The 16,579-nt window shown below is 44.8% G+C and overlaps 1 protein-coding gene across 2 annotated transcripts in view; it reads right to left on the bottom strand.

Annotated features, from left to right (window-relative positions):
* The window catches only part of UNC5C (unc-5 netrin receptor C), a 268,557-nt gene that overhangs the window by 53,476 nt on the left and 198,502 nt on the right, over window positions 1-16,579 (bottom strand). For both annotated transcript variants that reach the window (XM_030019891.2, XM_030019883.2), the window contains exons 4-5: window positions 13,862-13,965; window positions 2,012-2,192 (exon numbers count right to left, since the gene is read on the bottom strand). In XM_030019891.2, coding sequence (XP_029875751.1) covers window positions 2,012-2,192; window positions 13,862-13,965 — 285 coding nt within the window. The remainder of the gene's footprint in view (window positions 1-2,011; window positions 2,193-13,861; window positions 13,966-16,579) is intronic.

Raw genomic sequence — 16,579 nt, forward strand, 5'->3', positions numbered from 1 at the left:
AGTCACAAGTGACGTCTGGGAAGAGCATGAGTGGCAACACTGAACAGACACAAACCCATGTCTCCAACGTACTGAATGTACAGCATGCCAGAAGTCATTGTACAAGTCGAAGAAATGCTGACGCTGAATGACAAATACCATTTGATGACTATTAGGGCTGGCAGGTGACCTGCCTTCTCCTGACAACCGACCTGACCCAGCACTAAGGCGTGTGTACGGCCAAAATCCCTGTGGGTTCAGAGAGCACCCACAGCTCCACCAGCCAGAAGCCTGCGCTCTGATAGCTGCACCATTTTCCAAAGGGAGGTACCCTGCACTCCAGCTCATTCTCGGATGTAACCATCATCTATACATGCTGAGCGACCCCTGTGCCTTGATTACAAATTGATAATTTTCTTTCCCTTTCTTTCCAGAAGGTGATTTCAGGATGTCAGGATAACTTCACTCACCCCTCTGTGGACATAGCTGGTGCATATGAATGTCCCAGCACTTCCATAACATATATTTAAGCTGTTCAGAGTCAACTCACACTAAATGCATTTTTACTATTGAACTTTGGGAAGATATTTATCTCTGGGAAGATATTTATGCTGACTCTCTTTGTCACCCACCTCAGTTTCTGGGATAGATGGATGGATGAAGAAAGAGCTGTGGTGGTCTATGTAATAATGTCATCACCAGGATATGGATAACATACTAACTGCTCAGACTCCCTAAACCCAAATGTTTGTGATATGACACAACCCTTAAGCAGTTCTGGCAGCAAACCCCATAAAAATGGCTGTTCTCCTACATATGTCTCTTGACTGCACTGTTGAAAAAAATGCTGTATATGTATGAGGAAGAGTTGCAGTATGCCTGCATCTTTATGTTTCTGCATTCATCACAGTTACAAAACACAGTGCTCTTGCATGGTCCATCCCTCAATATCACAAACACTGCTAATCAACTCAATTCAGTCGGTTTTCTATAAAAACTGAACTAAAAGGCCCTCATTGTAACTTCAGGGAAGCAACTGCTTACAATTAAATCTAACTGCTACCCTGAATATGAAATGAATATTAGGGATAATCATAGGGATTTTTTCCTACTTGTCTATCCTATAATTAAGCTGATTGTAAGGAACACCAGGACAGTCAGCTGGCATGTCGTCAGAGCAGGTTTTGTTCTGGTGGATACCCCTGCCTGGGATGCATCCGGGCAGTAACTTTGCAGGGGCAAAGGCTTGGACTGGTGGGGCAGAGCTGCAGCGCAACACAGGCTGGAAGAGACTTCAGGAGGGCATCTCATCTGACCCCTCCCCAGCCAAAGCACGGCCAGCCTCAATATTATATCAGGACTGTGGATGCAGACACAGAGTAATGTTATCCCATGCTTTGTATTCCCTTGGTGTTTATTTTTAAGCTAGGTTGTGTGCCTATGAACTGCATTCCCAGAGTGCTTTGCTACTTTGCCCCTGACGTCAGAGTATGTTTTGGTAGTAGACACCAAAAATAAGTTTATTAAAAGAGATATAAGAAGATGGAAGATTCTGCTGAACTCTGACACTCTTACCAGTATCTGGAAGCACAAACTTCCTTTCGGTTTTACTCTTATTTCTGAAAAGCATCACTAAGAATGTGAAATGCGTTGGTAGAAAGCAATGTCTTGGACACTCCTGCTGGAGCAAGTGCCCTAATGGCTCCTTGCTGCATCCAGTCGGCATGTGTAATGGAAAGGGGAGCAACTGCCTTCTCTTCAGTGAGGCAGCTGGCTGGTTGTGTAGGTGCCTGTTCCTCCTTTAATGCCATTGTCTGTCACCAATAAGCCAAGCCATCAGGCCCGTACTTCTGAGTGTTTTCGGTAGTGAACCCTTACTGCAGTCTCTGCAGTCAACAGGCAGCACAGGCGGCCCAGCCTGGACACTGCCCGCACTAAGAGTTGCATACAGGCATTTTGCATCCCCCTCCTGCCCCACCTCTCGCTTTGAGTGCGCATCCATCCACATGCAGTGGGAAAAGGCATCACTTACCATAGACGATCACAGTCGCTGTGGTGCTTTTCCTTTTGGCCACAATGTTTTTGGCGACACAAGTGTAATTGGCCGTGTCAGAAAGCCGGGCTTGCTTGATGATCAGGTTGTGATCGATGGTGATGTAAAAATTGCGGTCTTCCACGGGATCAATCACCTCTTCGTTCTTCAGCCACTCAACCTTGGGGTTTCAAAGGGGCAAAGGGGAGGCAGTGAGTCAGCACCAGGTCACACCACAACGGTCACAGTATCTGCGATTAACATTGCTCATCCCAGAAAGTGCTACGAGTCAAGGCACATCATGAAGGACTCACCTGAGGCGCACTGCCAAATGAAATAAAACACGACGGCAGAAACGTGGGAGAACACCCTTCACGCCTACCCTTTCTTTCAGGTCCCCTTCCCTCCCATCCTTCCACGCAACAGCTGTCTTGCCTTGCCTTGAAAATATCAATGCATTTTCAAAGATTGCCAGCTACTGCACAGAGACAAATAGCTGTTCTATGCTTTCAGAGTCTGAGGCAAGGGATAAGGAAGGGGTGATACCTTGGGACCATATCTACAAACAGAAAAATTCCCTTACAACATCAAAAACCCTAAACCAGCAGAGATCTCACCCATTCTTTTGTACATCTTGTCTAATTAGGCAGCTAATAATGCAGTAACCTTGTACGTACCTGACCTGGGTCTAATACAATGAGGCCCTACACCAGAGTAGGTCACACTAACAAATTACAAACATGCCAATGTTTTTAAGCACACATGCATTCACATGTACATGCATGTTACCATTTTGCTGCAATCAGGATTAAAAAAATAGAGACAGTTACCAAGGAAATAGGGAATCACAAAGACTACATCAGTGCTTATTTTTCCCTTTTCTTTATGTAAGCTATATTTTATTTTAATAAAGCGTAATTTCCTTGGTTACACAGAAAATATTTTCATATGTGATTTTTAATCTAGACAATGTTCTCTTTATTGCCTTCCTAAAGAAACACTGTATTATATCCCAGCTGACTGCTGTGAGCCACTCTAATATAATTTGGCTGCAAATCTGGTAGCTTGTTTTCATTTGAACTGAGCGTGCTCTGAAGGACCGGACTGGGGCCCTGGATGGATCAAAGCTGGGCCTTGATGTCACTGGATCACTTCAGCTCGTGCCCAGGATCTAATTAAAGGAAGAAAAACATAAACACAATCGACCCGCCGGACCTGCGAGGTGCTAACTGCCAAGACCTGCTCTCACAAACCCCACTTTTCCAAAGACATTAGAGGAACTGCCTGAGCATCAACATACCCCAAAACCAACAGAGAACCTGTTCCCCGCTGAGACAGCCGTACAGACTGCCCCAAGCTGTGGGGAGAAACCCAATGGCCTCTCCCGGTCTTAAAACACAGAGGGCTCAATTCATTCCCAGACAGAGCCGGTCCAATGCTGCAAGACCAGCACTGGCGGCCGTGGGCTTAGATTCAAGCTGCCCACTGCCCACACCCCATCTTTACCCTTACTTTAAGCAGCTCCAGCTCCCCTACCCCAGTTTGGGTGGGTGTGCATCAGATGTGAGCTGCTTCCAAAGACATACACCTTAGTGAATGTAAAGGCACTGCCCCGGGGCAGGCTTGATTTAAACCCTCCTCTCCCCCAGCAGATCGCTGCAGTATGTGGTAGCCTCACAACTATCAATACTGTATAGCTTAAAATTAATGGTGCAAAAAGAGCTGTGGAAATGGATACGTGTGTCTGCGAGGACCAGGGCAGGAAGAAAAAAGACATAAAAATTTGGAGGCAGTGTTTCTGTCACTACAACATTCATGTTTTACCACGGAAGATACAAGCTCTTAGTCAATGACTAAAATTGTTCTTCCTCCTTTCTTGAATCCTAATGGGTACCAGGTATAATCAAGACAGACAGATTCCTGTTCAGTCAACGACAATATTCAGCTCCTTCCTCACCCACAGGTCAAGTCTGCATGCATCCCAGACTGTAAAACAAGTCAGGACCTTACCTCTCTTCCAGTGGTAGGCTGCCACTTAAGGCCTGCCTCTCACACAAACAAAATGTCTTTTTTGGGTTGTAATATCGTTATTTATTTCTGGGATGGACCACAGACTTGTGTCAGGACTCTAAAAGATGCTACACATGCTGCCACAGCTGTGTACCACCTTCAAATACACCTGCACTTTTCCTGTGCTCTGCGCACTGAGGACATCAGGACGTCAGTGAGGACAGGACAACAGTCATCCAGTAGTCTAAGGCTCATCCCAAAATGTTTCTGGTATGCCCATCCAAGCACATACACTAGCTGTCCTCGGCACTAAGCAAGGCTCCATGCTCAAGCATGTGGTTCTCTTTTTCCAGTACTCTGCAACACTTTCTCTCTCCACAAAAACATACACATGCATATTCAGTCTGAGTCTCAGCTGATTAGACAAAATTAAAGCTATGAGCATTAAATTCCCTTTCATCCCTGCAAAAACACTGAAGATGATATGAAAACAGGAGTTGCCGATATCACAAAAAAAAGATACTCTGTATAATTCAGTATACAGCCTCTGGCTCTTCACCAAATCTCTCAGGAAAAAGATCCTTTTCACCTAATGGCTCACAGAATTTGCTAACGATAAAACATTAAGCTTGCAGGATGTCTTTTTTTCTGAAAAAACTGTTTTGCCAGGACATTGGTACTGCCTGTGCATGTCTAAACTCCATCTCTTTTATAAGATGCATCTTTAACATGTCTAATTCAGTCTTCTTCTGGCATCCTGTTTTTTGTCATGAGTCTGTTCATGTAGCAAATGATAACGTCACCAAATCTGAAGGGGGAAACTGATGTATGATTTGACAAAAGACAGGAGTGTCCTTTGATATACATTTTAGCCATCAGTAGAGCAACATGAAGAGCACACCCCTCCAGTGGACGTGTTTTCTCCCTCAGTCCTTGTAGAAATGATAACTAATTAAACACACTACAAAATGTAAATGAGACTTTTGTCGGTACTTATTTTCAGTTACTAATGGCTTCATTTTTCTGGTGCAGGTGACTGCAGTACTCTGCACCACCAAACCTTAGATTTATATTTTTGCGATAACCAGAATAGGTGGGATCGGAGCAGGGCTGTTCTGTCATCTAAGTAGGAAGAGATCAGGTGTCAAATACAAAAGAGAAGAGAACAAAGCAGAATGAGACAGTGTGATTTATGAATGACAGGTATGCAAACTGTTATTACAGAAGTTAAAAGCAACGATGTCTTTTGATGCCATGTCATTCCCCAAGGTGCAGCCCCCTCGCTGAAGTAGGCTGTTAATCCAGTCAATGAAGAAACTTATCCTGAATTTAATTCCGCTGCCTGAATAATAGTGACTGGTGCCCGGGGAAAACCGCGATGCTCGCAACAAGGCTGGCAGATGGAACACTGGACATTTATGTGCCAGAGACCTGCACCCTTCTAGGCGAGCGGACAGAGGGGCAGCAGGATACCCATGGGCATTTCAAAGTGCACAAGATGCCTGTCTTCAGGGTCATACCAAATCACGCCCTCATGGCTCCATTTTTCAACTCTCTGGAGAAGACATTTCTAGAGTAGGTGTTTGCTGTTGCCTAAATATTGAGGATGTATATTTACTGGCTATAGTCACAATGATTCTTGAACAGGTACCTAGCTCTATTTATTCAATTAAATCAGGCACATCCCTCCAACTGTTATTAATAAATGTATGGATGGTTGTGCATATATGTAGAAAAAGCCTGGGCATCAGTTTTTCCTTATCATAACAGAAATAATTTAATTGGCAACAAAACTGCCATGAAGTGTGGGGTAAGTGTTCCCTTGTGGAGATGACAGTGATGGAAAATTACAACAAAGTGCAACTGTTTTTTGTTACATACCAGCCCCGTGGAACAAAGCAGGCATGAAATCCCCATTGCTTTTTTTTGGTTTTCCACTCAAGGCATTTTTGTTATATGTTTGCAAACTGACTAGCCAGAAAAGGCCCCTCTGTAAAGGTGTGAGTGCAGTGAATGAAATCCTGACCCACAGCAACTGTGGATGCTGAGAAGGTGGAGCACACCTGAAGTCAGCTACCTTTTGGTCAGAGCTCCTTAGTGCTCAGGATGCAATTTGGGGAGCAGTGAGGCACATGGCTCCTACCAGCTGTGCTGGATCTGCACGTCCAGTGCTGCTAACATGCTGGCAAGCCTGTCATGAGTCTGAGCCCTCCCCGTAATCAGCTGAGGAACCACACGATCCAAGGCGGCTGTAATTTAGAGCAACATACCTTGTAGCGTCTTTTCTGTCATCCCACTCCCCGGTGAGAGACAGATGTGTTGTCTCTAATTATTCACTGATTGGTATCGGGAGATACATTAACATAATTGGCACATTTGTTCTAATTAACAGAGGGAACCTGCCACATGCCACCCAACATGAAAAGCGAGACCATCGGCAATAACAGAAAACCTGCAATCACCACCACGGCTATACCTTGGAGCTGCAGCCAGATCTGTGCTGCTGCAGGGTGTTTCCAGCAGCAGCCTGAAATAAGGCAGCACACGCAGAGACTAAGACTTGCAAAGCCGGGCCAGGCTTCTGTGCAGACTAAATGAACACAGGGAACATAAATCACAGAAGCGATTACATACGCAGGAAAACCTATTACGGAAGCTAATTGCTGACACAAATTTAGCCATACAAGTTACTAGCATTACTAGACACTTAAAACTCTTGGCACACTTGCATATGCATGAGTGTTTTAGAAACTGGTAGAGCGGAAGCACATCTGCTCCAAAAGAAAACCAAGAACGGGAACGGGATAAGAGCTCATCCAGGTCCTCCCCTCCTGATCATATGAGTCGTTCCTTACACCTCTCACAATCTCAAGAGGAAAGCCAGCAGGGTGTGAGTCCTGGATCCTGGTGTCTCATTGCCTCCTCTGCACCAACCTGCCCTAGAGTCATCTTCAGAGTGGGGAGCACCTGCCGAAAACAGCAAACCTTCTACCTTCTTGACACAGGCAAAGCCCTCCGGTGCAACTCTCCAGAAGACACAAGATGCAAACAGCTGGGAGCAGCAAGAGATTTCCCTCGATAAAAGGCAATTCAGCATTCTGGGTGGTGAGACCATTGCACCCCTGCCTTCCCCATGCCTGGCCAACATGGCAGGATCGCTTTCCATCTGGTCCCCGAACCGTGCCGGCATTGCGGCTGGTGTTCTCCGCAGCCGTGCCGACCAGTCATGGTGGCACCACTTGCCTTGCTGCAGTCCCTGCTGAGCTCACATTGCTTCCAACAGCCACAGGGAAATCACAGCTCCCCTGCTTCACCTGAACTGTAACAACAGACACACATCCCGTATCATACTGATAGTAAGGGCACACATACACACGCCAGTAAGAATAAAACATTTGTGAAGCTAACTACTGATTTGGACACAGTACAAGACGCCCTAGTGAGACTGAGAAAACTTCAGCAGTTTTCATACGGGCTATTGAGCCAGCAGCTATTTCAAGTACCTTGAGACTTGAGTGCTTCTTTGAAGAATGTTATTTGATTTTTGGATTTGGTTTCAAATGTACGCTTTAATCCCAGCAACTGCCCGCTGAAGAGGATGCTGTCCTCCATGTACTACCTGCTGGAAATAGATTTTGTACCCATTTAAGGTTAAAAAAAAAGAAAATTAAAAAAGGGTGGTCTCCAAAGAGGCTGAAATTACAGCTATGAGAGACTGCAAAACACATATTGAGAATGAGACAGCAAATGCAAACCACCATGACATTTTTTTCAGTTGTTGCTACCGTGTTTCTGCTGCCAATAAGGGGAAGTTGTGTTCTGGCTGTGGAAACACTTCCTTAATTGCACATATACCCAGCTTTCTGCTTGAGTACTAAAATCTACACAGGGTGTACATACAGCTGCTGGGTGTCTCTGCCCTATTACAGCTTCGCTTTATGCACAATGAGGAAGTGAAGTCTCACAAAAGAAACTTCAAAGGCTGAGGTGGACTGGTAGCAGCAGGTGGAGTACTTTGTTTCATAGTGCCTCAATTTCAAATACAGATCACGGCATTATTAACCGAAAACCACAGCGGCTGCCATGTGGCCACCAGGAGCTGCTGGGCTTCCTTTCCCACCTGAAAGAGGGGCTTGAGCTGGAGGTCCCATAGCTCACGTGTGTTGGTTGGCACTTCTGGCACCACGGGGGCATGTGGACTCCCCAGTCCCTGAAGCAACTGGGAGGGGTCTGTTTGGAGACAACTTTAAACGAGTTACCAATGTGACATCTGTGGTTCTTTGGTTGGATGGGTAGATGGTTCTCATTCTTCACAGCACAGAGCTATATGCTTTTCAGGACCATTAAATTCAATAAGGGAACAGGATGTTGGGGGTGGCTGCGGTCCCTGAGGACAGCCCCTTTCTCATTCTCCCTGAAAGCTGCATAGTGCCTGTTGTCATACAGACAACTCCTCCTACCAGTTTTAAAAGGCATACAGGATTTTGTCCAGGTTACAGTTTTTAGTGAAAGAAAAGCATCAGCTCTAGAAGCACATGGAAATTCCTGAGCAAAACCCAGCAAAACCTGATCAAACAACTCGAGTGAAGATCTGGGGGCTCTGCAAAGCCCTGCTGGAGGTAACTCTCACACTTCAGGCACTACGAGGCCTGTTGGCTATAGGGAGAAAGAATCAATCAGTGTCAAAGTAGGACCTGATGGACTAATCTTGTAGGCATACAGAATAGTATCTCCAGGATGAAGAGCTATCTTCTCTAAGGGGAAAGTTGGGAGGTATGTTCATCTATCTCATAAAAAAATGCAGCTAAAAGCTGTCCTCCACATTGCGTATCTTCCCAAAATATGCGTAAGGTAAAATGCTGCTCTTTCTGAGTACAGTCTGAAGAGGAGACGTAGTTCATGTTAGCTAAAACCAGCATCCCAGGGCCATCTTCACTGCAAAAATCAAGTTGTAGAGAGGATAAGCTAGCAGGGTTCATGTCGATGCTCTTGTAGAAAACCTCCCATTGTAATATTTTATGGGGGAACTGGAAACCTGACCCTTCTCCAGTCCCACAGATCATCCTTGCCTGTTGCCAGTTCCGATCATACAGCAACTTGATTCACTTAGGAGCATGCTCTGCCCTCACTGATCCTCATCAGCATCAATGGAACTGCACTAGAAAGGAAAAGTATAGGGGTGGATCCCATAGAAAATTCAGGTCTCAAAAAACTCGGAAGCTAGTAGTCAGCGTATTGCCCAGGAAAGCACAAGACCCAAATGCAAGCCTAGCCTCAAGCAGGGGGTGTAACCTATCTCTCAAGCTTCTCAAAAGAGTGACCTGACCACCCACCAGCAGATTGGGGTGTAAAAAGTATGCAAAAAAGAACAGAAATGTGTGGGACCAGACACTGACAATTACAGGGAGCGTTATCCTGTACTTTTGGAGAAGGACAGGCCTGCATTGCCAGACCTTACCAATGGCTCTCCAGGGCAAAATGAATGAGCAGTCCTGGTTCAGTTTGGGCTGTGCTCCTTTTGCACACAAACCCGCCTCCCCCTCCCTGCTCTTCCTCCCATTGACACCCGAAGGCAGTTCTGCTGTATATTGCAAGGCAACTGCAAAAGACAGTGTCACTTCCCAGCTAATTAGTATTTGTGGCCACAAACTCCTCTACTCGCCTCTCTTAGAGCTCACTTTCCTGCTGGGAATATAAAACACTGCCTCGGCGACACACACCTGCATGGAGATGCATACACATGAACTCCCAATTAAGGGATAACTGCTGCAAAACATAAGTGGCTCTCATGAAACAAAGCAAACAGCAGTCATATTAATAATCAATTAGATGGAGCAGCCACCTGATGCTGCCTATTTGGAGAAGTCCCCAGCTTCCACCAGCTTTTGCCCATGCAAGAGCAGCTGAATAAATTCTGTGTCACAGTCATCTTGACTCGGCAAAACACCCTCCTCTGCCTCTTGACTCAGGGATGCTTTTCCCCTTGCTCTAGTTCCTAATTAAAGCCATGAATGTGGATAAATATCACATCCAGTTTTAAACCCAACTGGGTCACCAAACTGTACATTACACCCTGTTCTGCAATTAAACTACTCTGTGAAACACCTCAATTATAATTAAAGAAGCAATTATCCCCCTGTTAAAGGCACCGTAAATCATACATTTCAATGCAAAAGTTCGTCTGGCAGCTTATGGCATATTAACCAATCTTACATCTCATTGATATTTTGATCTATAACCTATCGCAATGAGCTAATTTGATGTGACTCGGTGTCTCTAACTATATTTTATCATGTGCAATACGGTGCTGGCATCTTTCAAAGAACAAATTAAATGAGCTAAGGGGTTAATTGCTAATAACTCTGCCATTACTGTTGGAGCGTCACGGAATGGGATCCTTCCTGTCTTCTCAGGTTAGGTTTGAAAAAATGCACACACAGAAGAGAGTGGAATTGAAATGGATGTTTCTGTTGACACCAGGGAGCTGCAACTGTCTGATTTCCAGTGAGCACCAGCAGCTCCTGCCGAGTCTGGCAGGTCAAACTGCTTATCCTACCACCTTATCTTATTCCTCCCCACTGAGGAAAAGCAGAAGGCAGGGAAGCATGGAGCTAGGGCAGGGTGTTGTTTGCTTTTACATTCGTTCTTTTTTTTTTTTTTTTTTTTCATGGCAGCAATATGTGAGTTTGCCCCTTCACCCCTCATCTATGTGTGGAAACCCCAATGTAACAGTGCTTGTGCTGGTCCTTCTGCTGCTTGCCTGGACCATGAACTGGAAAAGACAGAACATTTACCCGGGTGTTTCAGAACCTGTAGGTAGGTTCAGCTTGATATTGGCTATAGAGCTGGGAGTGGGGAGGCATGCCATGGTGCAGCTGGCACCGACGCTGGTCGGGGCTTGTGGGCAGGGGTATATGGCCACAGAGAAGCTGATCTGGTTTTCCCAGAGACCAAGCAAACCCTCAGTTCCTTACTTTGTCCCAAGTGAACAAGCAAGACGTGCTTTGATTTGACCTCAGGCCAGGAGGCTGGTGTATTTTAACACACCTTCTTCTATTTGGATCTTAGGCTTTTTTTTTTCTAGTGGCCATAACCTGAGCCTACTCTAATGCTCATCATGTCCTCGTGGACCTGAGGTACTGGTAAGTGCTGCCTTAAAAGCTTTGCTTTAAGGCAAAAAAAAAATCTCTGTCTTTGTCCTTCTTGGCCTTTGGAGCAGCTGTATGCTGCTGTGTGGTTCAGCTTTTCAGTAATAGTAAGATCTGCTCTAGCATTGATCCATAAGAGCTTGACACAGTTAACTGCAATTAAATATGCTGGGAATGATAAGACTAAATTCCCCAGCTGCTGAAAAGAGGACAGAATGTATCCCTGAGCGTGGTTGTTCCCACCACTTTGAAATACCAGGAAAAAAACAAAATGAAGGGAGAGAATAAAATGAAAGAGAAAAAGCAAGGGGAAGATGCTGGGACTCTGGACTCCAGCATTACATTACACTGAATGTGTATTTTGTACAGTTTCACAGCGTAAGCTTTTCTTCCTCTGTTTTGGTGTTAAAACCAGTGACTACTTCAGAAGCCACTAAGTGGAAAAAAACCCAAAACAAAACACAGTGCCCAGAGTGGGAAGAGTCTCAGGTACATGCTCACCAAAGCATTTGCAAATGCTGCTCACAGCTGCAGCATATGCATTACCCTATGCTATGTGGAATCAAAGCAGTCTTTCAACAAGATGGAAAATAGCCTCAGCCTGCTGCCTGCCTTCTCCCAAGTCCTTTTTTACTTAGTTACCTGTACCATCATATCAGAAACTTCTCCGAACAAATAAACGAATTCTTAAACAAAGAACTCATTCATCTCTAAATTAAAATAATCATGTAATCCTTCAACCCACCAAGTTACCTTTCATCTTTCCATTTTTTTAAATTTATCTTACCAGCTTCAGCAAGTGGCTGTAATAAAGTGTCACATTAAGGTATTCATATTCATTAGTGTTCAGGTCTTTGTTCTTTTAATAGTGTTGGAAAGAACCTACAAAGAGGCTGTATTAGGCGGCTGTCCAATCTGGGTGTTTGATCTCTTTCTGACTTCAAAAGCCAGAAGAGGAAAAAAAAACAACATTGAGAATGGTTCTTTTGAATGTCAGACAGGGAGTATACGATTTCTGAGCCTGCCAAGTGTTAATTGGTGTCTGCCCCGACCACGGTACAAATAAGATTCAGAGCCAGTTAATGTACAGTCATGAATCTCGGCTACTGACAGAGTCAGCCAGGATACTAGAAGGCAGGAAAAAGTGCAATTATTATAAGAGCAGCTCACAGAAGATCTTTTCAGACATCACTTCGACGCATCATGTTACATCATGCTGTTTGGATCCCAGCCGCCCGACCAGGCATTACAGACCTTTCCGAGGGAATAACTGGACTGGCTGCTGAAATTTCAGAGGCACTTGTAACACTGCATTCAAACAAACTACCCATCATCATCAATCTCTGTTTCTAGCAAAGGTAATGAAGTTCCCCAGTACTACCCTGCACCACCTGAACAACTTATCCCATTGCAAACACTCCTGTCATGGCAAAACGGCAAGTAGATTTGATGCAAAGAAGCATCAGAAAGGAAAATAAAAAATTGCTGCTAAGTTCCTGAGGAAAGCCAACTGATTAATATTACAGTTGTCAGCAAGCTGGCTTGGCAGACCTAAATGCTCTTTACAGTTTTGGGGATCTTAACAGGGAAAGAAAACAGCCTGCAGAAAAAGAAAATGGGAAAAATCTTCTACGTTAATTATTCCTTCTGAAGTTTGTGGACACGTTTCTGCAATTCTGATTAAATCTAAACTTGGGTTAGATGGGGAGGTAACGATTTAAGCTTCATCTCCTGAGAAATCAGTCATCAGCACTGAGTGACAACCACTTTGCTACTTAGCCATGACAGTCTAACTTATCCTAATGTAAATTGGCAACAGTTTCTTCTGTGCATGGCAGAAGAAAACCGAGGAGAATTCAGATAGGGGAATTACCGTCATTAACAATCAATTTTTCTCTTAACAGCCACAGCGGATTTAGGATTTCAGAGGCTCCCCTGTGACTCAGAGACCCCCCTCCCATGAGCAATGAGTCTGAAGCTGGAGCTACCACTGCAATTAGGGAAGCTCCCATTCACAGGGACACCCACTGCTGTTGGTGGGCACGGATTTTGCTGAAGGGTAAGCTCTATCCTGCCAGGTAGAGGGCAGGCTACCCACTCCAGGTTTACTTAAATGACAGTAAGAAAAGCAGATAAGCCCCTGAAAATGGTTATTAGGCAGACACATCCCCTACTTGCCCCCACCTCATGCTGCTTCACCTGGGAGCCTGTACTGGACCATGTCACATCCTCTTGTGCTGAGCTGGCCGGCTGGTGCACGCACAAGCACATGGACAAACATCTGAGGGAAATATAATCTGGCAAACTAAAAATTAAAATGCCTTTACACTATGCTTGAAAAGTACCTCTCAGAATAAGTGATTTTTTTTTTTTTCTTTAAAAGGAAAAGGAAAGACAGTAGGCTGGTATTAATATGCTCTACCAGCTATGTGTCCTATGGATGCCAGGTATAGCTGTGATTTTTGAAAGGGAAGAAAAAACTGAAACTAAACCACCTGCAGCTCTGCCCAGCAAGGCACCATAATCCAAAGCTATTAATCAGTTCCTGATCAATCTTGTCTATGAGCAGCAGTCAGTCAGCTCTCCATTACCACCCATTCATCATGCCATGCCCTAACTCACTGCACCATTAGGCACCGATCACGCCTTAGTTAGGATGTCCAAGTGCCAGGACGCTGCCGTTGCTACTCACCTCGGCTACTGGGATGCCTTCGGGAGGACGGCACTGGAGCAGAACCTCTTGCTCCAGGGACACTTCTTTCCCCAAGGGTTCCTGCTCAAAAGTTTTCCGGAGATCTGGGGAGGGAGAAGCAGAAGCAAAAGAATTAATAGTATTAATAGCTGGTTGTTTAAATTACATTTGATTGCCATACTGCATTAATGCAAAAGATCTTTCTAAACAGAGAAAATAACATTTCTGCTCCCTGGAGAGTGAAGCACTTAAAAAAAAAGATTGGGACGTGTTTTCACTTCATTCCAACATAAAGTGGTCAAAGGTTTCATAGTGGATTTACTATTTATATTGTGGTAGAGCATGTGAACCCAGCAAGGATCCAAGGCATCACTGTTGAAGATCATGTCCAGACACAGAACAAAAAGTGAAACAAGTCCCTTCTTCAGATAATTTACGTTTGGTAAACTATGCCAGTGAAGTACTAAAGAAAGTTACGGAAAATTAAATAAATCCATAAAACTACAGCACATAAGCTGAGTTGCCTTAAACTCATGGATGAAAGTGCTCGTGCTGCAATTTAATGTACTTTTAGTTTATAAGCATTAACTTTACAGCTTTAGCTAATTTGTCTTCACCTTATCATTATCCCTGTAGCACTAAATAGATAATAATAATATGAATCGTAATAGGGAGCTGAACCATGCTTGGATCCCTGTACAGCACCACAGAAATGTGCCAGGCAGAGAGGGCACCAAATGCGCCTCCAAACATCAGACCAGTTCACCATACTGGACAGCTGTGCACTCTGGCTTTTTTGTATGCTTCTGTAATATCTTTGTGTTGGTGGTAAATGGACTTGAGAATTCCCCTCCTTACCACAGGCTCCATATTTCTGCCACAGACTGGGACCTTCTCTGCTGTGCCAGGGAGGATGGGGTTTTGGAGAACCGAGCATTCAGCCCCAGTAGTGACTGGGGATATTTCTCCCTGGTGCTGGTTCCTGCTGCAAATGGACATGGGGCCATGTTCAAAGTCACATCAGAGAGCTGACCTGACTTGAAAAAAACCCTTGCAAAAAAGTTATTTTTATTTTACTTTTTGTTCTGAAGTCAGACCAGTTCCCTATGCCAGCTCACGGTGAGGTTGCACAAATACTTGTGTCATATTGGAAACAAGTCATATGGGAACAACTTAAAAGCCAAATATTTCATTTTTTGAAGCCATAACCTGCAGCTGTGCCGGAAAACAGATCACTGAATTGAACCAGTTTACAAATAAACCATCCAAAGCGTTATTTTTCATCTAGATTACCTCCAAGATCTGATTTACAGCTGACCCCACAAGGACCTGCATCAGCACTACCAAAAGGCAAAACCTGGGGCAGGCGAATGCACAGATGGAAAAGGAGATGGGGTGTCTGCCACCAAAATCAGCTTCTCTGAAACTCACCTTCGGATAGCACGAGACGTCTGTCTCAGCCTATATCAAGAAAATGTGGTTGTTCAACTACCTGGAATTAAATGTCAACCTAATTGTACCATGGAAAAGCTCTGTCATAGCTGGAGATGCTGATTTTAACTTAAGCTGATAACATGGTAAACTTCTAATGTCCTTAAACCCATGCATTTCCCTAGTGAAACTGAGGCATCTCTGTTCTTCCCCTGCACCACAGGCATGGAAGGAGCGACCCCAAACCCCACTCCCTCCCCATCGCTGGCATTCCTGCTCCCTGCGGCACACAGGGCAGGGATGCTGAGAGCCCCTCTGATGGAATGGGATTTATGGCCACAGTTTAGGGCACAGAAAGATAAGCTTTGGCAGGTCTTACTGTGGCAATATAAGAAATTATCGCCTCCAGCCGTCTGCTTGTTTGGGGCTTACCCTCTGTTGAAAGGAAGCACGTGCCGATGTCACAGCTACCTCACTACAAAATCCACCATTTTAACCTCAGTTGTTGATGAACGGGGCTTTAACCTGCAACACCAGACAACTTACGGCAAAGAGGAGAAGCAAACATCTGGAAGTGATCATTTCTTAGGATCACATGTCAAGATTCACCAGACTGTGCCTGTCAGCATCCTTGCCACACTGGAATTATTCCAGGCCAGCGAGGCTTGTTCATGTGAGAGCGACCACAGCAAGACAACTGGCCAGATTAGGTCGGTCTCCAACGCCTGTACGTAGCTCCCACCACGTTGCCAGCTCCAGCATCACCAGCACACCAGCTTCATCCCACCCTCTCTGACAGGCTAACCAGGGGACATTTGGGTTGTATGGCTCAATTTGAGTAAAACCAAAAACCTCCAGGTGCCCTGTGGGTGGGAGTCATTCCAAGGACAAAATGCTGAGTTCTGGCTTGCTGTACTTCTGCATGTTAAACATAGAGATGAGCTGCTCTTTCAGGAGCTGGCAGGTTTCTCGGGATGTGACGTTCTTCCTTTGGCCCAGGTTCCTCACACATCCTGTGGGTTTGATAGGTATCCTGGGCACACATAATGCCAGGTTAATGTAGTTTGCTTTAAATTAGCAAGCAACTGGGGTTATATTGCTATCAGTATCCATATGATCGTATGATTGCTAGTTCCACAGGTATTTCCAAAGGAAAAGAATTACCTCCACAACAGGTACACCTTAGTGCATCTAGCAGGTACACATACGTGCATGGTGCAGACAATTATAACAAATGTATTGCGCTCTAATATCATGGCTGAGGATAAATGAGAAAGTTACCATGCT

The sequence above is a fragment of the Aquila chrysaetos genome, chromosome 1 (assembly GCF_900496995.4).
Source record: "Aquila chrysaetos chrysaetos chromosome 1, bAquChr1.4, whole genome shotgun sequence".
NCBI lineage: Eukaryota > Metazoa > Chordata > Aves > Accipitriformes > Accipitridae > Aquila > Aquila chrysaetos.